Here is a 27,895-nt window from a genome sequence, read left to right on the forward strand (position 1 = left end):
GCGGAGCTCTCGGGGCAGGGAGGGGTCGTGCCCGACACACGCACCCCGAGCGGGCCCGGCATGGCCCTGGCTTTGCCGCCGTGGATGGTGTTTGCCCCCGGGACCCCTTCAGAGCGTGTGCTCTGCCCCGGAGCAGCGGGAGCCGTGCGGGGACCCTGCGGGTGCTGCTTCCCGGGCAGGGGCCGGAGGTGCGGGTTATCCCGGCGGGAATAGTGGGGGGAGCCGGGGTGACGCTGCCCCCACATCCGCTCTGCGCCCCGGCAGTGTTTAAGCTTTGGTATTTAAGGCTTCCTCCTCCTCCTCTACCGTTCTGCAACTGTTCTTGAAACCTTTCCCAGATGTTTGCCAGATTTCATGGCAAGAGAGAAAGTAAGGGTGGTGTACAAGAGGGTGGAGAACAGACGTGCACTCTTTAGCTGCTTCTCTCTTAAAGCTTCTCTGAGGAGGGCATCAGTTCTGGAAAATGCATACGAAGCAAAAGACAATAACCAAATCCACCGCCAGTGCTGCTGGAAAGCTGCTGCTCTCCTCTGAGGGAGGCGGGGGGGAAACATCAGGGTTAGTCATGAATGCGATGCTGGAATGTCAGGTACCTCTTGCTGCTTTACTGGTTATGGGGCCTTCAGGGGAGGGTCATTTAACAGCTGTGACCCAAACCCCACAGTTGTTGATCCTAAACTGGCTCCAGCCTTACTGCACACTCTCCCTCTTTCTCCAGCATTCCCTCTCCCACACCCACCAGATAATGCTCCTGCGGATGAGGAGCTGTACCTGGTGTTGAGAAACAAAAGCAGAAACAATTTTCCCCCTTTACCTACTACTGCTAGATTGAGTTTTGAGATCAAAGAACCTACAACTGTCCTGACTGCTTTTGAAAAAGCACATCTCAAACAGTACTCAAACCCAGAGCCCAGCAACTGCTCTTACAGCCCCAGGTCCTTGGCTTGATCCAAGCCATGTCTTGCAGTCCAGCCCTCTCCTGTGGTCTCTCCCCGAGGTGTCAAAGTCCTTGATGTAATTGCACAAGTGCACACTCACCTGTTTGCACTGGAAGCTGTTCCTGCTCTCCTGAAGGGCCCCAGGATGATCCCAGCTCCTCTCCAACAAGTCCTGCTTTCAGGTGTGTCAGTGCAGGGTCTAACACATCAGTACCTCACTGAACAGCCCTGCAAACACACCACCTGTCAGCTCACCTCGAGCTCTGGGGCTGCCCCCTGGGTGCTGCCCCCTTGTATTTCCAGACCAAAAGACAAAGGAAGGGTTACAGTGACAATCCAGGGAATGCTGCAAGGCCAGATGTTCGTGGAAAACACCACCATCTGCTTTAGCTCCCACCTCTGCTTTCTCACTGCAGAGGTCTTCAGATTATTGTGCAAGTTTTTAATCCTTCATTTAATACAGGAGATGAACCGCTTACCACACCCACACTGACAGTGGCAGACCACAAAAGGAACCCCTTCACCTGCACCAGCAATTTCTGCCTGTGGCAGGTGAGCAGCTTGCACATGAACTGCTGCCAAAACTGCAGTGCAAATGTACCCTGCCCAGCTGCTTCTGCATTGGGAAAATATCTGTGTATAGCACAAGTACTGCCGATTTCAGCAAAGCTGGGGAGTCCCTCTCAACCCTGTGCAGGCCCCAGTTTGGTGTTTCTCACTGCAGGGACAGGGGGCTCAGCCTGCCCAAGGCCATGCTCTGTCAGAGCAGCACCCTGGACAATGAGAGCAGCAGAGCTGGGCTCCAGAGCACAACTTAGAGAGAGAGAGATGGGCCAGAACCAGGAAAAACTCCCCTTGGAAAACAAAGGCAACCACTGTTCAAAATCCATTGTTAGGTGTCACTCATGCCAAAGTGCAGCACGAGGCAGCCCAAGGACAAGGCCTGCAGGAGAAGGGCACTTTGCCATGGCAGGATCCTGCCACGAGCCACAGCATAAGGGGCAGTCTTAGCTGCACCAGTGCAGACTGGAACGAACACACTACTCCCCAAAATGGCAAAATCCGCATTTAATTTACAACATAGTAAAGGTTACAGGTAAAAAGCTCAACAGAAGTGTGAAAAGGCCTATTACATATTACACAAGTGTACAAACGTCTGTACAAAGCCCCTTGATGTTCCTGTCCCCTCCTGGCCAGCCATGGCCCCTGAGCTCTGAAATAACGAGAGCTGGTTCAGAGCCAGGGAGGAGAAGAGCTTTAAAAAACAATGAGCAATGAAGCTTCCCTTGTCAAGAAAAATCTTGCAAAGAGCCACTTGCAAAGAAAACAAAACCACCCCCCCAACAGACAAAAACCCCCAAAATAAAACAGAAAAAGAAGAAAACTTGTTCAACCTTTGTTTGCCCTGACTATTCTTACCCTAAAGAGTTGCCTTCAGAAAGCAACTGGGTGGGAAATGAAAATCCTACAGGCCAGACTAAAGGGAGAAAGATTTGGAGAGTCATTGTGGGAGTGCTGGGAAGCAGAACAAACACCCGAGGGCTGAATCATCAATGGCAACTGAACACCGAGCGGCACAGCTGGATCACGGAGCAGGTACCGAGTCCACCCGTGGAACAGTCCCAGCTGGATACGACGGTGCAAGGAGGGAACGGAGCAGTCTCTAAATCCATCGCTCCTGGGAGCAGGGCAGCTTCGGCTCAGCTTCACCTCAAGGGCGTGATTGAAGCAGTCACGGAGCAGCACTCGGACTGTGGAGCATCTGTCCAAAAGGGCCTGGTGCATCCAGCACCCCCTGCTCGGGAACACAGCCCTGTCCCAGCACCATCAGCACCCCCTGCTCGGGAACACAGCCCTGTCCCAGCACCCCAGCACTATTTCACCAGGTAGCCCCAGTCCTGCACACAGTGAGCAGGCTCTCATTTTGGTGCACATTTCCTGGATCCCCCAAACAACAAAGGAATGTGACTTGTAGCTGAACTGCACTAGAGAGTTTACAAAAACCCCAGAGCAAACCTAAAAATAACAGAGCTCTGCCCTTACCTTGTCTAAAGTACAGCCACAGTGTCTGAACATCTGAATCATTTTCAGATCTAAGCCCAAAGATCTGAAGGGCTGGAGCAACAACCCAAGTCAAGCTTCTCATTTTATTCAATGGGAAAAAGTGATGAAGGAATCAAAAAACGTGGTATTATGAAACCAGCTTGTACATTACTTTATTATCTCTACTGAGAATTCCTATTCTGGATCTCAGTAGCACTTGATCCTCATCTGCTGCTCCCAGCAGCCAAAATATTTGCAGATTGGGGGTTTAGGTGTGGAACGTGCCAGTCCCCCGGCTCTGCCGACGGCTGCTCAGCCTTTTGTCTTCTTGCATCTCATATACGCTAAGCTTACAAGTTCCATTTGCAAATAAAAATGAAACTAAGTTACAAGGGCCACCAAATGTAAAATAAACTGTTCTCTGTGTTAACCTCACCCTGAGTTATCCCAGGGGAGTCACCACAGCTGCTGGCACCACAGCAGGGTGCAGACAGTGCCTGTCTCCCCATCAGATACTCCAACCTGTGCACTCAGTACCCACCCACAGCCCCCACCCTGCAGCACTGGAACAAAGCTAAGGAACCCACCTACTGCTTGTCCATCTTATGCCTCATGGGATGCTCTAGTGTTTTATATGGAAATTAAAACAAGCTGTAGGCAAACTAAAAATAATAATAAAAAAAAGAGAATGCCCCACAGTGGTGGGGTTTTGAAAATACAAAAAATAAAAGCTGACCTATATTCTGCAAGTTTTACAACTCCTACCGATGGGACTCTGCAAGGCTTGGCCCCAGAAGTATTTGCTGTGAGCACGTCCAGCAGGAACAGTGTCACCCACAGCGAGCCCATCACCAAGACACATGGATCTGCAGGGCCATGCCATGAGTGAGAATGGAACTCTGCAACTGCCCCTTCGACCTGCAGGGCCATGCCATGAGTGAGAATGGAACTCTGCAACTGCCCCTTCGACCTGCAGACCCAAACTCCGTGTAAAGACCTCTGGGACAGTGGAGGCTAAGAAAAGGCTGCAGGGATTTTGGTTCAAAAGGAGCTGGGAGCTGTATTTTTTTCTTTTAAACAGACATATAAAAATGTTTGAAGACAGATCTTTAAAGGATATTTCACTTCTCCAATCTTGGTATTACATCTGTTAGAACACTGAAATTTTAAAAAGACGCACATGAAGAGTTTGTGGAGTTGGTGACTCCCACCCTCCCTCAGCCCAGCTCAGATCAGCAGGGACGGGGTTGGTTTCTTGCCCGGCCAGGCCTCCTTGGCGTATTTCTTCTTCTTGGGTTCATTCACAGCTTCGGGGTTGAAGACAGTCGGGTTTGGAGCTGGGTTCATGTTCACTGTGGAGGGCACAACTGGAGTCAAGTCCACATCGGGGGCCAGGTTGGGGTAGGGCATGGGCAGCCCCCCGATGAGCGCGGTGCCGTGCACGCCGTGCGACTGCGAGCCCGCCTCGTTGTGGGTGGGGGGCAGCCCCCCGTACAGCCCCCCGCTGTAGGGGAAGTTCTGCATGCGCCGCGACGCGGAGTCATCCGTGGGCAGCGAGCCCGCGTTCTCCAAACGCTTCTTCTGCAGGCACAACAGTGGAAGGATTATTGAAAAGGCACGGAACCACCAAGCTCTTTAAACTCCCCAAAAAAAGGCCCCTAAATCTGCCACATACAAAGTGCTTACACACAGTGTCCCAGTCTTTGTCCCACAAGTTTTCTTCTGGGTTTCCTTGACAACCACAATAATAAACTCTTAAAGATGCTCAGTGCAGGAAGGGTGACAGAAGCTGAAGCTCAGGTGTAACTTAGGTGAAGCCTGAGCAGGTTTTTAGCCAGCAGACTCACAGAATGCCCTGGGTTGGAAGGGACCCACAAGGATCATCCAGTCCAACTCCTGGCCCTGCACAGGACATCCCAACAATCCCACCCTGTCCCTAAGAGTGTTATAACACAAACCTTCCCTCCCCCACAGAAAGAAACTGCAACTTTGAGATCATTTGGGTAATTCTGCTCCTGATCACTGGAATCTTCTCCTGCAGTCTGGGCTTATTATCCTTCCCCATGTGATGTTATTTAGTCTATACCAGCAACAACTGGAATTGCTGTTGCACAGTGGCTTAGCTGCTCTGAAGCCTTGCAGCTCTTCCCTCCTCTTACATATTCCAATTAAACAGAGAACTGTCAATACACACTCATCTTGGAGCAAAACCTAAACAATCTTATCAAACCTCTAACGCTCAGTATTTAAACAAACAACCTCTTGTTTTTACCTTCTATTTTCCACACTTCCCACAATTTTAATTGATGCCTGGAAATAATGCACAAAATTTCTGTAAACTGTTTGTTTTTGGGAGGAAAAAAAATATCACCACTGATCCCATGTGTTACTGAAGAAAAGAGCTAAACCTGGGTTTGAAGGGAAACGGTCAAATTTGCAAAAAAAGACAATTGTGAAACACAAACATCACTTTTGCCTAGCAATGAAGCACTGTCCACCTTGGAACGTTCTGTTTCTAAGGTGCAGTTCATAAAGGGAGTCCATCAGTGTACTGTGTGAATGAGAAAGGGGGAGTCACTCCATACCTTTACTGGGACCACTGCAGTCTGCACCATGTTCCGGAACCGCCCCACGGACGGGTCCACGTCCTCTGCAAAGCAAGAACAGCGACACCCCCGGTGAGGACACGGGGAAAACAGCGTGGAAAAATGGAAAACCGGAACATGGCCCTGCTCCAACCAAAGCCAGCACGTCAGCACTTCCCAGGAAGCACAAGTGTGACCAGATAAAGAATGGGGCTCAGGGGACACCCAGAGGCTTTGTCTCCAGGTAGCTCATCAGCCATTCTGGTAATGACTGCTTTCCCTCAAATGAAGAATGGGAAGGGGAGCAGCTGGATGGGCAGTTTGGGATCACACAGGCTGGAGTTTGGGCTGAAAGCTGCTGCTGACAAGGCACTGCACATGCTAAAGGCACAGCAGCCAGTCCCCAAAGTCCTTGGGGGGCCTTGAAGGAGGAGTCAGAAGCAGTCAATGTAAGTTCCTGAAAGTCTGGAAAAATTATCTTACACCCCCCAATGTGAATGACTGGCATTTGCATTAGGATGTTCTAAGCACTGAACTGCACCACCTTATAAACCAAAATGGTCACTCTGGGTGCTCTACCCTGCCAGTGGAACCACCTTCACATTGTATTTCAAAATGCCTGCTCCTTAATTAGCTACACTTATTAACAGGAATACTATCCCTTTAAAGTGTCATTGATAGGAATGCCAATAATACAGAACAGATAAAGGAGAAAAAAAGGCTAATTTAGAATTGGGTATGTGTTCAGATGCATCAGTTTGAATGAGAATTGAGGATGACTTGGTTCAGATGTACAGACAAGTAGCAAAGACCCTCTGAGCTGGAGAAAGATACCCCAGAGGCAACAGGTAAGGAAAGCATTAGGGGACAGATGAAAAACAAACAAGTTCCATTCCCATTTAGATTCTAAAGAAGGCAAAAAATGTAAACCTTCCTCCTTTTGGACTCGTGACATTTTTCCAATATCTGACAAAATACTGAGCAATGAAGCTGAGTGTGATGTCCCCACCCTGCACAGACCACACAGTTCCTTTACAGGTCCAACAGAAGAAACAGAAAGAGGTCAAAGACTTCAGTGAGACATGTGGCAGCTTCTCTGAAATAGCTGATGCCAAATATTTACTGCCTTATCCATATGCATCCCTATGAAAATACTGGAAGGAGGTCCTGAAGGGCATTAACTAAAGATTAAAGCGAAGTCCTCACCCGGATTGATGATCTCATCATCATCACTGAAGGTCACTCTGGAGTTCTTCCGTTTCCTCTTTGGCCTCTGGATGTCCAGGTTCCCCTCCTCAATGGTCAGTGTGGAGATCCTTTTGTTGTGGGCTGTATTAAACTCGGTCAGGTTCTAATGGCAAATTGGGAGACGAAAGAGTTTAAGCAACTACTGCAAGAAATCTGATTTAATCACGTGACTATGCACATCAAAAGAGCATAGGATACTGTTCAGTTTCAACTTCAGACCCCAGGGACGAAGCAGAGCTTCAGGGCTGCAATGAGCTGCCCCGAGAGGCTGCGGGGTCTCTGCACAGAACTGAGCACGATCCTGGGCAGCTGCTCCAGCTGGGCCTGCTCGAGCTGGTTGATGATTCTAAGAATTTCGGGAAACCATTGGACCTGAAGCATGTCTGCCCTGGCAAGCCTTGGTGAGGTGACCACTGGGATATTAAGATTATTATGTCCCCGACTCTGGGAAGCAGCACGATCACAGGTTTATCATGGCAGATGAGATGCTTGAGGTGTATCGGTCAGCAGAGACACCTCAGACCAAGATCTTCAAGGCTAAGAAATTAAGAAATCAAACCTAAGGAAGTAGTTCAGGCACCATCCCTGAAGGTATTTAAAACACATGTAGATGTGGCACTTCAGGACATGGTTTAGGGGTGGGCCTGTGTGAGGGACTGGAATGGTCATGTTTAATGGCTTAAACAATTGGTCCTTTACCAAAGTAGTGGGTGCTTTGCTGAAGATGTGCAAGGGAACAGCCCAGGGGCAGAGAGGTGAACACCCACCACCATGGGGGACAAGCTGGGCTCTGAGATAGTTAAGGGAACAGGTTGATAAGAAGCACATCCTGTGAGGTGGGATAGTGCTTTTTACCATGGCAATGTCCTCCCTTACACAACTGGCTCAGGGGTGAAAACTCCCCTCCTGCTCTGGGGGAGATATTGGGATGTTCACACCTGGCCTGAAGATTTTCATCCCTTTTGCTGAGGCACTGCTGGCTCAAATACGCTGATGTGAGAGGCACCTGCATGTCTTGCAAGGTGTCATAAACCATCAAAGACCCCTGAAGTGCCCCCAGGGCACTTTTCTGGGGCCTTCCACCAGAGGACTGTGCATGATCCACAGTGGTGCAACAGATCCACAGGCTTGCAACAGACAGTGTAAAACAACTCCCCCCCCAGGGGAGTTACCTGGGCACTCCCATGTAAACCTAAGCCCACATTAACCCACTGGACTTTGCGTTTCAAGGGCTTCCCCCACCCCTGACAGATCAAGTCTGTGACCGTCACTTCAGCCAACGGAAATCAAAATTGCAACAATCAAGTTTCATCACTGAATCCATAGGTGGTGAAATCTTTCTGCTCTCATCCTTTCTTTTTCTTACAAATTTTTTTAAGTGTTTTATGTTTTTATTTAGCTATATTACTACAGATAATAATAACCCAAACAGCTCCAGACCTCCTTTCCATTGCAATCAAATTGTCCTAAAATAAACCCTACGTATATATGTCTTTATAAACACCAGTCATTCAGTGCCAACCCTCGCCTACAGGGGTGAGTCGTAACAGCTTGGCAGTGTCAGGTTTGTGGTTGGACTTGATGATCTTAAAGGTCTTTTCCAACCTAAATGATTCCATGATTCTGCACAGGGAATGCTGTCCTAGCTGGAAATGCCACCGTACTCACATCCAGTTCTGTCTCCTCCTCCGGCAGGCCCAGCAGCCCCTTGAGCTCCTCATCCTCCCCACCCATCTTCTCGTCACCCTTCACCGCCGACGGCAGCGTCTGCGGCTTCTCCCGCAGGGTGTAGGCGCGGGTGGAGGCTCCGAAGGACACCGTGGAGTCAATGGGGATCTGCTGTGGCTTGTGGGCTTCCAAGCGGATGTGGCCCAAGAACGTGCCATGTGCTGAGGGTGTCAAAATGCAAAGCAGTCTGTTAGTCACCAGATGGGCTCAGGGTATTCCAGCTCCAGTTTGAGAACTGAGAAACTGTAACAACTGTTCCGAGGTACAAGGCACTGAGGTACTGCTGAGAGCATCAGCTGGGTACATTCTACCCATCATCTCACAAACTGAGACAACACACACCAGGAGTCCTCAAAAAGTCATGGAAATCAATTATAAACACCCTTTACTTCCTGTATTCCTGCAGGTCCCAGTGTACTATGTCTAAACAGTGGAAAAAACCCCATGACAGGTTTCAGACCTTGGGAAACCATCCTCAGCAGAGAAGGCTTTGCTAAAATTGTGAAGGGAAGGCCAAGTTGCTTTCCTCCTCTCCTTTTGCCTCTTAAAGGATGTAGAAATGTTTTAAATAACCAGTGAGGCAGCTGTAAGCTGACTGGGCAAACACTCCTTTGCTCTAACCCTCACCCATCTTTCCCTAGGATGCAAATTCCGATTATATCCATCTGTCCACACAGTGTAAACAACAACAGGAGAGGAAAAAGTGTCTCAGATTCAGAACGCTTAAGCACTGAAATATTGCACTTCTGTCTGGTGAAATGCCACACTACTTACTGCTGTTCAGATCTATGAGGAAAACCCTCTTGAGATGTTTGTGATAGACCAAGGCAGCATGGACCCGAGAGCAAGACTGGTGGTCAATGGTAAAATCGCACAGATCAGGATTTCTCCCAAAGAGATAGTATTTCTTCTCATCAATGATGAGTTTCTGAGTAGAATGTCAAACAGAGAAGCATATTAGACTCCTAGAATCTTTTGGATCTTCCTGAAAAAATTCAAGAACATGAATAAACAGAGCAAATTCAAAATGAAGCATCAACAGCTCATCAATATTTCAGTTTAGTCTGGTACTGTTAAAAACAGAAACTCAAATCTGCTCTTAGCAAAATCAGAACAGATGAATGTGTGAGAGTCCCAGTTATTTCCTTCTTTACCAGCCAACACAAGACAGCCTCTTCAAATCATGAGACTGTCTCACACAAGAGATTCTCTCTCACATCTGGACCCAAAGATTTCAACATGTTCCTTGATTGCTGACCTTGGACCCTGTCCAGGGCAGGAACCCACACTCAGTGATCTCCGGTAAAAAGATGCAAAACTACACTGAATATGTGCTGTGATCGGAATCCATATTAGTCTATTCAAGTAAACCGTTAATTTTAGGCATTTCTTCTTTATTCATCCTAGTTCTAATCTCTTCTTCAAACAAGATGTTACAAACCTTAATATAAGTTACATAAACCATCTCTATGAAGTGAGGGACATGTTGACAAAGTCCTGCAGTATTTGTTGCTGAGGGAACTTCTTGCACCTGAATGCTGCAGCACCTGAGCAGGGCAGGTGGAGAACCTTCTCACTGGCTCTCAAGAACCTCATCTAACCTGTATTTTCCTGCTCAAGCTGAACAAGGTAAAGGCTGGCAGTGTGTTACACACCTGTTAACAGGCTTCTCCTGCTTTTTGAAACATTTAACAAAGCCCCACGTTTCAACAGCATCAAAGGAATGCTGAGGATACATTTTCCATCAGAAAACCTCATGAACTGCTCTGAGATGAACTAGCATTCTGCCTGCTTGAGCACATGGATTTCTCCCCCTCCCTCCGTTCCCAGCGCTTCAGTCCTCTCCTCAGTCTCACTGCCATTTGAGCACACTTTTGAGCCAAGTTTTCAGGTGGCAAAACCTTTTTTTCCTGTGATCTTTCCCTGTTTGAGTGGACTGGCTCAGTCTGCCTTTGGTGTCCCGCTGCTCCAGGGAAGCAGTGGCTTACAGGCAGTGGGGTTGGGGATGCTGAGGATGCCCCTCTCTGGCAGCACGTTCCAGTCAGCAGGTGTTTGCTCCTCAGGTTTGCCAGGTATAAACCACATGCTCAGCTACAAAAGTCAGTGTATCTGAGTAGGTCCAGGTGGCTGCTCTGGGGCTGTTCTGAGCTGTCAGACTGACACAACAACCACCCAGAGAGTTCCTCATTCTGTGGCACCACCAAGTCATACAGAAAATAAGGACACGGCTTGAATTAAGACACAGCATTTATACTCCTCTGCCTTATCTGCAAGGACAAAAATCCCACCACAGACCTCAGCTTCTACTACGGATCACCTTGCAAAGTCACATCTATTTACCTGCCCACCAACGATAACTTCAAGGCTTTAGCACTGCTATAGTCACGTCACTTCCCCACTGTTTTTTTCCCAGTTTTTCCCCAAGGTTGCTCTCTATTTTCCAGGTTGGATTTTCCAGTGTTCTGCTGAACATCTGTCAGCCCCCATGCTGCAAGTTCTCACCATCTGGTATTCAGTAATAAGCATTTATTTCTGTATGTTTATTCACTCTTTTAGGTCACCAGAAGAATTAACTGAACAACCTGACTCCACCCTTGTACACATCAGGATGATTTACAATTAATTGGTCCCTTAGTTAAAGGTTTTATTCCCCAGGAGCTCAAGGTACACAAGCACCAGTTCACGACAGTGAATGCTTTATAAAATCTACTGACTCACATGTTTTGTCCTTCTTTTGTAAAATAAGAGTATTTAGGTGATGAAAGTGCGTGTATCTATGAGCTCTTGACATCTATTAAACCAAGTAACTTCTCAACCTCTGGCCACTTTCAACCAGCACTACAAGATATTTAAATTTCAAGCAGCTCCATGAAAACATTATTTTAGCTAGAAAGAATAACAACTAGAAAGAATAACAACTAGAAAGAATAACAACTAGAAAGAATAACAACTAGAAAGAAAAACAACTTTGTCAGTCTCCTCAGTGATACATAAACTGGCAGAAAATCCACAAGAGTGCCAATACTTAGGCTTACAACGTAAAAAAAGTTTTCTTTGTGAGTCCACATGTCATTTGATAAGCCAACAATCACAGCTTAATTGGCAATTCACCTGCAACTACGTGGTCTCATGACAAATGAGGTGCAAATGCAAAATGTAAGTGATTTTCCTCCAGCTGGGACAAGCAAAACATGCAGTTGTCTCCCCTGAATCCATCTGTGTTTGGTGCAGAGCAGCACAGCCCAAAGCCTCAGTGTAATAATCTGAATCAGATTAAAAACATGAGAAATCATATTGAGTCTTTTGGGTTCTGCCCTGACCCAGCCACTTTATCAGCACTTTCTGTCTCTTTACAAATGCTGGTTTTCACAAGACCCCTCAGAGGTAACCAGAAAGTATAAGCCACAGGTGAAGAGCTTAAACCAGTACCTTGTATCCTCCATCCTTTCTGGTTGAATTTTATTTTACTCTTTTTATCCCACCTGTAAACAGATCCATCCCCCTCCTCCCTGTACACTCTACATGCCAGTGTGCCCTTGTGAGGCTTTTCCCTGCAAGCCTTAACCATTTTTCCATGAGTCTTACTGATATTTTCCCTTGGGATCAGACTTGTTTCATACAGCTGTTGATCCAAGAACACCATAACTGTTGGTTACAACACATCTTTTGAGGAAGCCTGGTTAGGTTCTCTGAGGATTCAACTTCCCAGCATTGGATTCATGTCCCATATTCTGCAGTTCCTTACTCAGTTCAGTATCTGACTCTTCCCTGCTCAACACCTTTGCACTAAGGAATTCTATGATTCCATGTTGTAAGGTAGACGAGCATTAACTTTTATCATGAATTTGAAAAAAAGTCCTGTGTAAACACAGCTCTGACAAGAACAAGTGGATCTTCAGAAGCTGATTCATTCCTCCACAAACAGTGCTCAGTTCCACAAGCAGTTATCTCATGATTTCAAGTACCATAAAAATTGGCCAAACAATTTCTTATTCTTGCCCACAACTCACACCAAAGGCATCCTGTTAAGTTTTCATTTGCAGCTGTTACACACAAACAATACTGCCCTGACTGGACAGTACTTCAAGAGTTTTGCAAAGACACAAATTCATAAACTGGAAATGCAACAAAATCACCATCAGAGAAAATAATTTTATCAACTTCAAGATAACATTTCCAAAATGTTCTGTGCCTCTGAGCTATAACCCAGTGTCTTCCTTCACACACTGAGCTTAAACACTGCATGGCGTGTGTTGCTGTTGCACTTTGCAGACCCAGCGATCACAGGGTGACCCTCAGGCCTCTGCATGAGGCTGGGGCACCGATGGCTCGGTTAGTACCAAGTGCTCAGTAACCCCCAGGATTTAACAACCCTCTGCCTTGGTTACTGCTGACTGCCAGGAAAGACAACACAGGAGAACTCCTTGCCAGCTGTACCGAACAGGGAAACACATGGATCACATCCAAGTGCTGCTCATGTGCTGCACAGATCCCTTGTTTCAGGTAACCACCCCAGACCAGAGGACTGAAGCCATGACCCGTACACAGTGCAAGGCCCAAAGCAGCTGCACAAGCAGGTGTGTGTGCTCCACGGGACAGCCTGCCGGGGCTGCTCACCCAGCCAGCTCTTCCATCCTGCCCTCAGCAGCCCCAGGGGAACACCCAGCCAGGCCTCTGGCACATGCACGTCCTGCCCTGGAGAGCTGTGCCCTCATGGAGCTCAGTGACATCGGGATGTAGAACACAACTCCACAGGCATCCCCAACCTCTGTGTGATCCCAGCCTCCACTGACCCTCAAAGTACCTGGATAGGACACTGGCAGTGGCTGCTGACAGTGCTCTGCATGGCAGCAAAGAGAACCTCTTCAGGTTATCCAGAACTGATGGTAGGAAGAGGGAATTGGGATGCTGGTACCACCCACTTTTCCAAAGCAGAGACCCCAAGCCCACCTTGGGCCTCCCAGGACCACGGTCCTGAATGTCAATTTATAAACATTTTTTCATCCACTGCCAAAAACAGTGGTGCATCCTCAGCTTCCATATGGCACTTTGCCCTTTTTTTCAGCCCTGACCAGGACTCCTGAGATGGACATTCATCTGGCACATGAGGAGCAATTCAGCAGGGAGCTCCATGTCAACTCTTTATCCTAAAGCTCTGTCCATGCTCAAAAATCTAAAAGAAACATGACGTGAAAAACTTCACAGAATAATCCTCCAAAACCCCAAAGCTATGTTTGGCCACCTGCCCACATACCAAAAACCCCAAAGTCACTGCCATGTAGCTTTGCTCCCTGAATCTCATTCACAGCCTGAAAGAAATACTGGAAAACTCAGTGCCAAGCACAATCCCTCCCCCAGGTGCTGCTGCCAGGATGGCACTGAGAAGGCTGAGCTCAGAAACAACCCTACTGCAGCTCTCTGAGCTCAAACATGATTCTGAACACGAAACAGAGGCAGGAGAGGCTGAAAACACAGCCCAGGGTTCCAAGACAAGCACAGTGCAAAGGGTTTGAGGGCCATAGTGTTAGTGAAGGAGAGTCCTGGTACGAGCTAGCTCAGGCACATCTTGTAGGACTAGGGAACTGCTCTGGATGTGCAGTATTTGTGTGTCAGTACCTATTTTCTTTCCAATTAAGGCTGGACAAAGATCCCTTAGGTCAAGACTGGCTTTGACAATTGCTTGTCTTTAAACCCAGAGCAAGAGCACTCTCTCAAAACAGCAACAGACTATAAAGAAAAGCCTCATTTTACTGGTCTCTGGCCTGAGAAAACACAAGTTTATTTGTGAGACACCTATTTGTGACATCTCTATCTGCTTTCCTAAGCAAAGCATATACTGATAACCAAATTCCAAACAGTAAATCTGTTCTGCCAAACACACTTAATACTGTCTCTTAATGCTTCTGTGGTAGCACACACTAAATACCAGCCAAGACTTTAAACTACCTAAATCGTGATCTAACACTGATTTCTTAATTTTCCAATTTTTGTTCAGAAAAGTTGGCTCAGCTTTGCAAAGTTTTCCTGGCCAGAAACATTTCTTTTTTAGCCAACTGCAAGTCAGGAGTCTCTGCACAGCTAAAATACATTCACTGCTTTGGGTCCTCTCTGTCAACCCTGTTAGAGACTTTTCTTTATTCATTAAGTGTGATGTAAGACAAAATATGAAATAGAGAATAGGTGCATAACAGACAAATTCCTCTGCTGTAATAAAAATAACTTGCTGTATCTGTGCTGTTCACAGATCCTGAATGTGGGAGGAGAAATCCAACTGTGTTTCCTACTGTAGGACAGGGCAGCACTCCTGCCAGATACAGGGTGCCTGGTTAACCTTACTGTAAATTAAAAAATTAACCAGACAGGCTTCTCAAAACAAGTGGTACAAAGGGAAGAGCTTTTACTTTTACTCTTCTGTATTTGAGATTTCTCAACCCACGTTATTCAATTCCTGCTCTTGAAGTTCCTAGGACAACGTGCCTTCTGCTGCAGTCTGGCACCTCCCTTCTTATACAGAAAAAAATGTCAACTTTGGTCCAAAATGAAGTTTGCAAGAAATTAGGCTCTGCAAAGCCTGGAGCCTCCCTTACAAACACTTTATTTTTTGTGTCTCTGACTAGGGCAGGTTTGATGCTCAATAATCGTGTCACTGCTCGCTGAGCCCTGCAGTTCTGGATCCCTTCAAACAGTGCAGGTAACTGGGAGATAAACCACGAAAGCCCTGCATGGCATGAGGCTGCCCTAAAGCACAGGCAAGGGAAAAGTCACTTCATTCTGAAGATTCAGAGCAAAACAAACTGATTTGAAAATAATGAATACGTGAGAGAAAGGAAATACTTATGAGTCAGTGTGGAAAACGCTGGGAAATGTTCTACTGCTGGTGCCTATGTACATGACACACCAAACCCATCAAACCCTATTTCCATACCTCAATCAGTTTGTCTCCTTTGACTACATCCAGGTGTAAGCCAGGTGGTGGTTTTCCTGCCCTGGAAAATAAAGAGAAGAAAAATATAGCATCAAAACATTTAATAAAACGTTTATTAGTGTTGGAGCTAAAACTCTATTTGAGCTCAGACCAAACCTACACAAATGTAAGTAGAAGTATTTTGGGGAAAATATGAAAATCCCATCATTTTCTTTTCCTCCCTGCAGATTCCTTCTGAAAACACATAAACCAAGATTTTTTACAGGAAGAGTGAAGGTAACAGGACATGAGGCATTCTCAAGCTTTACCTCTCCAGGGGAAAACCAGCTGATTTACACAAGAGAGCAGCTCCTGAGAGAACCTGGTATGAGGCAGGAAGAGACTAACAGCTAGAGGAGGGGGTAGGCTGGGACTGTTTGTTCAAGGGCCCTGTTTTCTCATGTCACCTTCAAAACAGCACATCTCTACCCCTGGCTTCTGAGAGGAACAGGAATTTCTGTCACCCCTCACCTTCACTACTGGTAACAGCAAAAACCCCCAAAGGGTCTCTGCACACACCTTCAGCATTATGAAGCTGCTGTCCAACTGCCAGAGTTCCTCCAGGCTCACCTGTGATCGCACACAGCAGACTCCAGCACCAGAGGGGTCACCTCAGGGGACAGCAGCACAATCCTCCCCCAGCACATTCCACACCAACAGCAGCTCAGCCCCCAGCCCTACAGCTCCTCCCTGCTCACCTCCTGAGGGCAGATTCACCTGTCAGCCAGCATTATTGCCAGCTGGCAGGGGGAGCAGAGCCTGTGGGACTCAGTGGGGCACAGCAAAATGCCAGCACACGGGAGAAGCTGCAGGGACCAGCAGAAATGTCCTGGGCATTTGCAGTGCTCAGACCCACAACACCCCAGAGAACCAACACCCTGCCCTGCACCACACGGGATTTTGGCTGTTGGCAGCAAAGGTTCTTTTTCTGCTCAGATCTCTCTGCATCTCTGTCACTTCCTCACAGATAGCAGCTCTGCTGTCTGTCTCTGAGGCTGCACCAGCTTTCTGGGCAGGCAGCAGCAGTGACCCAGTTCTCAGCAGCACCACTGCCCTTCCGAGGAACTCCAGAGAGATCACGTTCCCACTCTACTCCCTGCATGGAGCCAGCCCAGGAAACAGTGACAGTGGGCAGCCAGGTTCTCAGGGTGGATGGAGAAGAAAAAGAGGTCACTGCTAACTGAATTTGTTTGAGGGGATTAAATATAGATGTTCACATTTCTGGGATGTGCCTTAAAACGTGATGGTTTCTTCTGTGTCCCCAGGTCAGTTCTCCTCAATAACTTAATACAACACAGTCTTCTACTATTGCTACTTCATTTCTTTCCCAAGCATTTTCCTTTCCTGCTCCCAATCCATTACATCAGCTTGTCCAGATCTCTCTGGCCCTTTCTGAATCTGTCAGTTGGGACTTGGACAAGTTTTCTTGCCAGGCCCTTCTCTATGGTTGTGGATATGCCACCCTAACGAGCACATGGTCAATACTGACGGATGAACAAATGGCAGCAGCAAAAGCAGAGACTGCAAAGCTCCAGGACAATCTGCTGAAGTGGTGACTGCTTCCAGAAACAGGATTATGGTGGTGTGGGGGACAGACCAGTCAGGGAACTGCCTCCTTTTAAGCACTATTCAAGGATCTTACGGGCAGGCTACACCTGAGCACTGCTGTCCCTGTGCTCCCTGCAGATCTCAGTGCTCAGTTTGCACTGACAGACAGGTTCCTTTCACGGATTCACCTCCACTTCTCATGATTTCCTCTTTCTGCCCCTGAGCACTGGAAAACTTGTTTTCCCCATTCCTCTGAAATTGCCAAGTTCTGGTTACTCTGCACCACAACTTCTGATAATTTTCAGGTACCTGCCTTACTCTGATCAAACAACAGCTACTTCCGCAACCTTTTTTTTCTTTTCCACATAGTTAAACCTCTCAACAAATTAATTCTACAAGTAAGTCTACTTCTTACTCAGTCTGGCCTCTGCTTTTCCTTTCAGTGATCTCCTCCTGGATACTCAATGTGTGTCTGTCCCAACACACATTTTAGCAACACTCTCCCTGTACCTGACAGGTCGCAGGGGAGCTCCCAAGTGCTGCAGCACAACTACTGTCCTCTTCTGTAAGCTGAATCCTGTCTGACAGTCATCTTTTGCCATATACTAGCTCTGATTTTTCATTGCCATCTCTGTTTTCACTTTCACCCTTGCTGTTATTTTTACTCTGCCTTTATCTTCAACTTATTTTGAACTCATAAAACAAGCCCAGCAGTAGCACAAGGTAGTGTCTTCAGTTATGAATTAAACTGCTTGAAAAATGTACCTATTCTCTGGCTTCTTTCAGACTGAGAATCCTTTGTAGGCAGTATTTCCCCTATCTACCCATTCCTGCAAAACACTGAACACAGGAAGGCTGTAAATACAGGTTATGATATCAAAAAACCAAACTCACAGAAGTAATTTCTGTTAGAAAACCCCTTTGGAACAGATTGAATCAATGTCACAGTTCAGGCTGCCAAACTTAAGATACTTGAAAAGCCTTTTAATGAAAAAAAGTAGGAAGATTTTCCAGTTTTGAATTCCAAACTAATTAGTTCCAGAGTCACCAAAGGTCAGAAGTAATGGCTGGATGTGGAAGTTTCAGCCACTGCTCACATGCTCTGCTTCATCACAACTCTCACCTCATGGATCAAGGAGTAAAACATGAAAGGAAATCTCTCACAAAAATCTACTAGAAGAAAGTTTGTTAGAAAGCTGGCCCTGTGCTGTTACAAGAAAGCAGTTTTTTCCATCTTATTTCCAATATTAAAAAAGTCCTCTTCCACTAATGTGCTAAAATATCCAGTAAACTAATTTTCCTACACTGTTGTGAAGGATGAAGAATTACTTGAGGTCAGCAGACTGTCCCCTCCACAGAGGACACGGGGCAGCCCTTAGCACTGCCCCAAGCCCAGTGCTCTCCCATCAGAACCCTGCTCCAGCACATTTAAAAATGGACAATAGCCAGCTTGTTCTGCACCTTCCAGATGGTGCATCCCAGTCCCCAGTGCCTGAACATCTCCTGCCTCCACTGGGCAGCATCCTGCACGTGACCTGAAAGTAACACCTGGGAACCTACTGCTGGTCACGAGCTGAGTGAGTTTAACGGAGACACAGCAGGCTCAGACCACCTCCTGAACCACCAAAGCTTCCAGGGACAAGTGAAACCTTCCAGAAAATTCATGGAGCTGACTGGCATGGAGAACACAGCCATGGGCACTATCATTATAGGAATTCTCTGGATCAGAGAAGATGAAAGAGGACACACCACATCAGAGATTTTCTTCACTACGAGCCCGAGGAACTCAAAGAAGTGTCAGAAAGTTCTAAAGAACTGATAAAAAGAATGACAAACTGCAACCCCCAAATGGCTTCAGCCAGTCACTCTCAAGAGCTCAAATACCAGTTTTTTACACTTAACAGTTCAGCAACCTATCGCTTAAACCACTGTCAGAAATGCAGGCATCAACTGATGCTGCTAATTTTGAAGGGTATTTCAAAAGTGAACTGGACACTACATACAGCAAAGCCAAGTTCTGGTTGGGAAACTGGTGGAATACAATATTTCAGTTGGAAGGGATTTACAACAATCAGTCCAATGCCTGACCACTTCAGGGCTGCCCAAAAGCTAAAGTGTGTTATTAAGGGCACTGTCCAAGTGTCTCCTAAACCTTGACAGGCCTGGGGCACTGAGCAGCTCTCTGGGAAGCCTGTTCCGTGTCTGACCAACCTCTTGGTCAAGAGATGTCTCCTAATGTGCAGTTTGAACCTCCCTGACACAGCTGTCAGAATCACAGACTGGGTCAGGCTGGAAGGAACCATAGTGCCCCATCTGGTCCCACCTCCCTGCTCAGGTAGGGCCATCCCAGAACACATGGCACAGGATTGTCTCCAGAGGGGTCTGGAATGTCCCCAGGGAGGAGACTCCACACCCTCTCTGGTCTCTGTTCAGTGCTGGGTCACTGCAGAGCAAAGAAGTTCTTCCTCCTGTCCAGCTGGAGCTTCCTGGGCATCAGTTCCTGCCTGTTCCTCCTGTGCCATTGCTGGGCCCCCCCAGCAGATCCTGGTCCATCCTCTGCCCCCTCCCTGCAGCCCCTGACACACCCTGGGGAGGGCCCCTCTCCGGGTGTGCTCTGCAGGCTGAACAGCCCCAGCTCCCTCAGCCTTTGCTGCTCCCAGAGAGGCTCCATCCCTTCAGCATCCCCGCAGCCTCCTCTGGACCTGCTCCAGGAGCTCCATGACCCTCCTGTCCTGAGGAGCCCAGAACTGGACACATCACTGCAGATGTGGCCTCCCACACATCCTATCGCTGGACAGCAGGGAAAAGTGATCAGCACCGGCCTCTCCACCTTCCCTGCTCAGGAACCTGTAGGAGATGCATCATGGGCAGAACCAGCACAGGCAGGAAAGGAGTAACAGTCACCTATCTAGTCTGCATGTCAGCACTCAACAGCACTGATCCTTTGGGAATGTGATGATGTCTGGGGATGGTGGCTCTTCAAATGCCAGGGAAACATTTCTTCTCCTATTAAAGAAGGATAAACCTTGCTTTGAAATAGATATAATGAGCTCCCTTCAGCCTTGGGAAGAATCTCAGGATGACAATGACTGCTGAAAGAATGTCTTGTTTGACAGGATACAACCAAGCACTGAAAGAGCTTCTATTCTATTTAAGAGGAGCTGAATGTCCTGGCAAAGGAGCTAATGTGGTATTTGGATAAAACTGATATTTATTAGCCAAGTGAGTTGATTCTGGCAAGAGAAAGTGGGCACAAACATCTTCTTATTGCAAGGTGAACTTTCATTAAAATTATACTCTTTGAAACTTGCATTCAAGCTGGACACAATTTCCGCAGTGACCCAAAAATACTGTAGTCATGTTCCTTTAGACCACTTCTTATGGAAAAGGAAAGCACTACTAAATCAGGAGAGCAGTGCTGCTGCTGTATGACACCAAGAACTCTACTTATCTTTCACATTCTTGTGGAATTGTATCAGGCAGATCAAACTGACAAACCGAGGGCAAGGAACCTTCTGCAAAATAAAAGCTACCTTCAGTATCCACTATCAGGTTATCACACGGGAATACTCTCCCAGTTTCCAAGTTACCAAGGCAAAGCCTTCCTGAACCATGTACCTCAACTGCTCCAGGAACCCATGTAAACAGTGCATTCACAGGATGTCACAGATCACTTCCTAAGAGCCAAAACACCTTCTCCACTACTTGGCACAAATCTGCTTGCTATTAATGTCATTTTAAACTCTCGCCCTTCTCCTCAAAAGGACAGCAAACACTTCCTGCAGAATCTCAGTTCACTGTTCAAGACTCCCAACATCTCTCTCAGCTGTTCCTTTTCCTGCCTAGGCTAAGCATCCCCAGTACAGCTTCCTGTGTGTTTCACTGAGGTAACACAGAATTAATAACCTGAGAGAAAGAACTCACGTGGGTTTTGAATGGCCTTAGGCTGATGAAGACAGGGTTGGATTATATATAAGGAAGAAATTCCTCCCTGTGAGGGTGGGGAGGCCCTGGCACAGGTTGCCCAGAGAAGCTGTGGCTCCTCCAGCCCTGGAAGTGTCCAAGGCCAGGTTGGAGCAACCTGGGATAGTGGAAGCAGTCCCTGCCCATGGCAAGGGGTAGAAGTGGACTTAGGCTTAAAGGTCCTTTCCAACTAAAATCACTCTGTGATTCCATGAATCTACCAGAATTACTGAAGACAAGCAGGAAGATGTAAACAAGGCCTCTGTACAGTAGACTGGCATTTTTAAAAGAAAGCTTTTGGAAAAAATATGCAATAGTCTTATGGAAATTAAGGTGTGTGGTGGGGAAAAGAAACACTAGACCAGGAGGGAATGTAAATTATTTAGAGCCAGGAAACAGGAGAGCTCTGCAAGGCTCTGGTTTGTTTATATACAGTCTGAAAGAGCCAATAAACAGATCAGGAAAATCACTCAGGACAACAGTTATGCAGGACACTCACATCAGATTCAAAGGCTACAAATCAATCTCCTGATACCAAATGAGACGTTTGAGCAAACTTCCTGGGTTGGGAACTGGTACTGCTGAGTGCAAGTTCACGCTGCCAAATATCACCTGAACATACACAACAGGAGCTCCAGGCTCCTTATTGCCTCTCAGAGAAGATCCACAGCCATCGTGACCATGTTCACAAGGAACCAGAGGAACTCTCCTCGGGAGCTGACAAAGCAAACCTCAGAAGGAAGAAACACCCTGAATGATGTATTAGTTCTGGTTCTCCTGCTGAGAAGGGCACTGGGATAACCAGCATGGATGGCTTCATGCAAGGAAGAAAAAAATAATGGAGTACATCTCTTCAGATCCTTGGAAAAAGCCAGGCAAGTTCTCTTTGTCCCCTCAATGAACGTGACAGAACTGGAGCATTCACTATTGTTTGAACACCAGAAGCAAGCTCTGGATCCGAGTGCCTTTTCCAACATTTGCATCCTTTGCACCATCACTCAGCGTGGTGGAATGAAATTTTATTTTAACAAGAAAGCTTAGAAAACTTGTGGAGATTAGGCCTGGTGTAAGCTGTTAAACATGGACACCCAGACAGTGCCTTCAGCTGCCCAAATCCTTTGTGCCTGATGGCCGAAGCACAAGAGGATGGGACACTTCAGGCTGATGCCCAGCGTGACAGGAAACCCTTGGAGCTGTTGTTTCCAATGATTTCTGCTGGTTTTATGCTCTTCTCTACAGAAAGAAATCAGAATAGATGAAATCCTCCTCTCACTGGTTGATCCCAAAGCTGTTGCTGATGGTGTGCACTGCTAATGGATCGAGTGATGAGCCCTTCTCTGACCACAACACAGCACAGGAGCCGAGCCCAGGCCAGCACTGCAGCCTGCTTAGCTGACAACTTCCTCTGCTCTCACAAGCATTATTCTGGCTAAACTTCCAGTTGTAAGAAACAGTTTAAAAAGCTTGTAGTTCAGACTGGATATTACAAACCTTTCCTGAATGTAGAAAAAAAATGCAGTGTTTTACCGAAGATTTCTGATGAGCAACGTGGCTGCTTTGACCAAAGAAAGCATTCCATCTGGGTTACTGCATCTGCCCAACTTTACCTTGGCACTGTGCACCTTTTCTTGTTACAAATGCAGTTCCACACAGAACTACATTTTACTGGCTCGCTCTGGTTCCCTTCATTACTTACTCAGGAACAAAGTCTCCACAAATACAGTGAAATTTGGAAATTGTACACAAATTTAATTTCTGAGACCAAGGTCATAAATATTCTATTTAGAGAGAATTACAGGTTTTACGATATCAAAAAATTAATTCAAATGGCACTGAATTAAATAGGAAAATGAGTATTAAGTAGTGAGCAACAATGCAATAATTATTAAGATTATTCCTACATTTTCAGAGTGAGAACAGGTATACTGGCAGTGCAATTTACCTGCAGAAATCAGAGGAAGACAGGACTGTAACCTTTATGCCTACCAGGAAGTCATTCCAAAGCTTTGTTATTCTGACAGCTTGATTTCCATACTAACCTTTTGATCAAATATTTTAATTTCCATTCTAATGTTTCTTGTTCTTTCTCTTCAGTTATAAAAAATTTCCCTTTTTAAAGTACAGATAAGCTTTATTAAGTACAGTTAACACAGACTACACATTTTCATGAGCACCTTCTACAACAGCACTGACACTTCCCTACCTCACACACAGAATCCCAGACTGGTTTGGGTTGAAAGGACCTCAAAGCTCACCTTGTTCCACCCTCTGTCATGGGCAGGGACACCTTCCATTAGCCCAGGTTGCTCCAAGTCCTGTCCAACCTGGCCTTGGACACTTCCAGGGATCCAGGGGCAGCCACAGCTTCTCTGGGCAACCTGTGCCAGGGCCTGCCCACCCTCACAGCCAACAATTCCTTCCCAATATCCCATCTATCCCTGCCCTCTGGCAGTGAAAGCCACTCCCTGTGTGCTGTCCCTCCATCCCTTGTCCCCAGTCCCTCTCCAGCTCTCCTGGAGCCCCTTTAGGTCCTGCAAGGGGCTCTCAGGTCTCCCTGGAGCCTTCTCTTCTCCAGGGGAACCCCCCAGCTCTCCCAGCCTGGCTCCAGAGCAGAGGGGCTCCAGCCTCAGACTCACCATGGCCTTCTCTGGACTCTCTCCAGCAGCTCCAAGTGCTCCCCGTGTTGTGGGTCCCAGAGCTGGAGCCAGCTCTGCAGGGGGGGTCTCATGAAATCAGGGGCAGAGTCCCCCCCTCCCCACACTGTGGGATCAGCACAGGGAGGGTGTCTGGGCTGCCAGTGGACATGGCCAGGGCATGCTGAGCTTCTCATCAACCAACACCTCCAAGTCCTTCTCCTCAGGGCTGCTCTCAAACCATTCTCCACCCAGCCTGTGTATGTGCTTGGGATTGCCCCAAGTTATTACACATCAGGTACAGCATTAAATCTTTTCACTAATTTTTGAACAGTTGTGTTCCTGGTGACTGATGGTCACCCTGTGCTCAGCCAACATGCTTGTGTATCTGTTCTCTTATTTCTGAAAATAAACTTGTGTCCTTTTACTTTTGAATAGTTACTTTATGGCTTGAAGTAGTTACTGTTGTTTGTCCCCATGTTCCATCACACACTTCTGCATTTTATCTTGTTTTTACCGTTCTGGTTTTCATATTATACCAAAAGGACCAGATAATTCTCTGTCCTCTATGCTGACCACAAATATGTCACCAATGAGTATTGTGGTTGCTTTTGTCAAGGTAATTAATAAAAAACCCCAACACTAATAGGGTCAGCCTACAGACTATTCAACTGCTATTACCTCCTCAGAGTCAATTCCCTAGAAATTCATGTTCTTGTATGAATCCCTCATTGCTTCCTAAAATGATTGTTTCCTGTGTGTCCTGTAAGCAAGTCTTGAACAGAACTGGCCCATCTGCCAGTCAGCCTTTGGCAGACACAGCACTCTGCTTTCCTGCAGTGAATAATTAGTCCCTTCCCCACACAGTTGAGCAGGTGATGCTCAGATTTTCCCGCAGCAGCTGCATCCATGGATTTCCTGGCCTTATAGAAGGCATCAACTGCTTACAACAACCAGTAATTAAATATTTACAAGGGATACCATTGAACAAAACCAAGTTCCAGCACAGGTTTTTAAAACACTAAAACAGTTACAAGCAAAGAAATCTTTCTTCTGTACCAGAAGCAGAAAAATGTGTTTCTTTGCTTTCACCACCCCATGCTGCACAGGCCAGGCCACGTCTGTGCTGTGTGTCTGGATGGTTCTGTGAGGAACTGAACAGATTATTGCTGCCCTTGGTGGCAAGCCCTCCCCTGCAGAACTACAGAGCAATGGGAAACAGCAGGGACAGACAATCAGAAACAGAAAGAGAAGCCCAAGCTGAGGTCAAGCCTGGGAGGAACATACTGAGTAACAATGACAAACCGTTCTGCAAAAGGAAGACAAGGCCATCAACGCTTTGGGATGTGATGGTGGCTACAAGGGCGAGTCACAGCACTGAAGTTGCACAGAGCAGCTGGCAGGATGTGCACCCCAGGACAAAGATTCCATGCTGACATGCCAGCAGGGTTACAGCACCCACATGCAGCTGAAGCTCAGAGCCTGATTGAAGCAAGTCACCCAGAGAAATTCTGAGTTGTAGCTATTAAGGACATAGACAGGACAGCTTTAATTCTGCTGTGTGAGTTCAAAATTAGGTCAGTTCCTTGGGTTTCTAAACACGGATTCAGAAGCCTAAATTTAGCCACACCCCAAAATTGTGGCCTCTGTGACTACTGTACACACCTTCATGCCCAACTTCAAGGACAGGGTGGAATTTTCAGAACTCTGGAGGTCATCTCCAGAAATCTGTGTAAAAGCCTTGACAGGAATAGCAAGTTCTTGGCTCAGGGAAACTGGAGAGAAACAACTGCTGCTTTTAAAACAAACTATTTCAAATGCATGTCCATTCCAGGGCAAGCCTGACATCCCCACTACTGGAGTGTCAAGAGAGGCAGGCAGTACCCATTAAATATCTGATAGTACTTCAAACCCACACACCAGATAATTTGCACCTCACAGAAATCACTTTTACCCTCTAAAGCCATCTCAGAAGGTTTGCAAAACTCTTAATAAAACTAGGATACGTAACTGTTGTCTAAAGACATTTTTTAATCTCGTGGTATGACTAAATTTTAACGCATAGGAAGCACTAGCAACATCTTTGTTCCACCTGTAAATGCACAGCTCAAATCTGTAATATTTATGGAGCAATTACAGTACAGGTATAAACAAGTCCTGCCATCAACAAGTACTATTCAGATGGCAACCACTGTTTGTTATCTGTCTTGAGCAAGTTTAACTGCTGGAAGCACAAGGAAAGAAAGAACAAATATTTTATGGGCTACAAAGAAGTAACAGATGACAGCACAAAAACTAAATGAAAGCCACAACTTAAACCTGATAAAAGCTGTGAATTTCGGTGCAGAAGTCTTTTCTGGAAATGGGGTGCTCAAACACTGCCCACGTTAGGGAAGAGGTACCATGATGGAGGCAGACCCCAAAAGCATAGGGAACAATTTAAAGGCAAGGAAAAAAAACTATTCCTTTTGATTATATCCAAAGCTTTAACATGAAATATTTTCTACTTGTTTTGCAGACTGTAAAGATAAAGTAGAAATAAATCAATCCCGGATAGGAGAGCTCCTTCTAGAGGGGCAGGCTGTGGACACCACCAGGCTTAAAGACCCAGCACTTCCCATCTTGGGTTCACAGAACACACACACACTGACTGCAGCTCTCCAGACCAGCTCCCTGCTACTCTACTGTTTTGGTTTTACACTTAGGAAACAACAGCTTACCCATTTCAAAAGAAGCATCAAGGGAAAATGTTAATTTTTTTCACACAAACCTTTCACTAATATCAGTGGCCAAGTCTACACGTGGGACAAGATCAAAGTTGTATCAGGCACTCCTTTGCTACACAGGTACAAACAGCTGGACCAAACTCAGCCCCTGAAACTATTCCAGTGCACAAGTCCGTGGGAAAACAAAGAGCTTCCTTAGAAGGTATAAGGAGAGAGCTCTGCCAGACCCTGCCCTGCTGCAGCTAAAGCCACAAAACAGGTACCTGAGGAGGCCCTCACAGGTACAGGTGTTACAAGCCTCCCCTTCAGATGAGATCTCTTTAGGAATTCTTCTGCAATACCATCCAAGCCACTGAGACCGAGCATTTCACCAGCTGTTCCATCTACAGCTTTCATAGGCACAAGATATTCCAATTTACCAGGGAATATAACACATATATACAATCACTGTTATATAAAAACACTAAGAAAAAAATAAAACAGATGATACTTCAAATTTCAAGTTGAATATCCAGAATATTTTTTGGCTTTATCTACTCTATTGTGTCACCACCTTATGAAGACCACCCTGCCTCACGAAGATGTTTGCTGCTGTGTGTGTTCAGCACAAACAAGGTCATAAAAATACGTAAGGAATCCTTTTCCACGAGAGGGTTGAATGGCTTTACCACCTAAAGCAGGCACTCGTAAACCAGGTCAAAATTAGAAAGGATGCTCTGCGTGCGCGCAGTGAGCACTGGCACAGAGCACTGAGGGACCAGCGCGGGCAGGGCAGGGCAGGGCAGGGCAGGCGGGCACACAGCGGCTCTGGGCTGCGATGCTGTCCCTGCCCGGGCCATTGAAACACAAGCGCGCCCGCCCCGCGGCTCGGGCAGAGCCCCCGCAGCGAGACCGCCCCGGCCACGCACCACGGCCCCCACAGCGAGAGCCACGGCCCGCTCCGCGTCTGCTCCCGGCAGGAGCCGGCCCGGGCATTTCCAGGCATCCCTCCCTCCCTCCCTCCCACGGCCCCGCGCCCGCCCCGGCCTCAGGCCCGCTGCTCCTCCAGCACATCCTTCAGCCTCACTTCTTCACTCAACACAGTAAATGACCCGGGCTGGTTTCCAGCTGGCGGATTCCCCGCAGCACCGGACCCGTCCCCCGAGCAGGACATTTAACTTGAACCACACCGCGTGTTCCGTCCGAGCGCCGGGAACAGCCCCGGGCCCGCGGGGCAGGGCCCGCAGCGATGCCGACGGCGGCCCCCGCAGGGCGGCGCTCCCGCCCGGGCCCCTGGGGCCCTGCCCCGGCTCGGCGGTCCCCGGGGCGCTGTCCCCGCCCGGCCGGCCCCGCTCACCAGCTCGGGCACTCGAACAGGGCCCCTCCGCCCGCCGGGGCCGCGCCCGCCGCCATCTTGGCTCTGCCATTCAGCCGCGCGCGGCACTCTGGGAAGGGCGCGCTCCCGGCGGGCCCCGCGCGCAGCGGGCGGGGCGGGGCCAGGGGCGGTGATGGGCGGGGCTTAACGGGCCCGTGGCCCCGC

The 27,895-nt window shown here is 47.4% G+C and overlaps 1 protein-coding gene and 1 non-coding gene across 2 annotated transcripts; both read right to left on the reverse strand.

Annotated features, from left to right (window-relative positions):
- Positions 1–1,991: 1,991 nt before the first annotated feature.
- Positions 1,992–27,815, reverse strand: PPP1R8 (protein phosphatase 1 regulatory subunit 8). The gene is made up of 7 exons (XM_050326227.1): positions 27,713–27,815; positions 15,468–15,528; positions 9,317–9,470; positions 8,483–8,703; positions 6,773–6,917; positions 5,567–5,631; positions 1,992–4,562 (listed from the first exon to the last, which is right to left on the reverse strand). The coding sequence occupies exons 1-7, from the start codon at positions 27,766–27,768 to the stop codon at positions 4,209–4,211; spliced, it is 1,056 nt and encodes a 351-aa protein (XP_050182184.1). The 5' UTR covers positions 27,769–27,815; the 3' UTR covers positions 1,992–4,208.
- Positions 12,727–12,891, reverse strand: LOC126645822 (small Cajal body-specific RNA 1). Its single transcript, XR_007630167.1, has one exon. It is a non-coding gene; the product is annotated as a small Cajal body-specific RNA 1 (non-coding RNA).
- Positions 27,816–27,895: the final 80 nt, after the last annotated feature.

This window comes from Myiozetetes cayanensis, unplaced genomic scaffold (genome assembly GCF_022539395.1).
Source record: "Myiozetetes cayanensis isolate MyiCay16 unplaced genomic scaffold, myiCay2020 scf31, whole genome shotgun sequence".
NCBI classification, from domain to species: Eukaryota; Metazoa; Chordata; class Aves; order Passeriformes; family Tyrannidae; genus Myiozetetes; species Myiozetetes cayanensis.

Excerpts from the sequence above, each read along its gene's own strand:
- PPP1R8 (XM_050326227.1), bottom strand. The coding sequence starts at position 27,768 with ATGGCGGCGGGCGCGGCCCCGGCGGGCGGAGGGGCCCTGTTCGAGTGC. Across the intron at positions 8,704-9,316 it reads CCTCATAGATCTGAACAGCA|CACATGGCACGTTCTTGGGC; the intron begins GTAAGTAGTGTG and ends TGACACCCTCAG. Across the intron at positions 6,918-8,482 it reads AGGAGGAGACAGAACTGGAT|AACCTGACCGAGTTTAATAC; the intron begins GTGAGTACGGTG and ends ATTTGCCATTAG.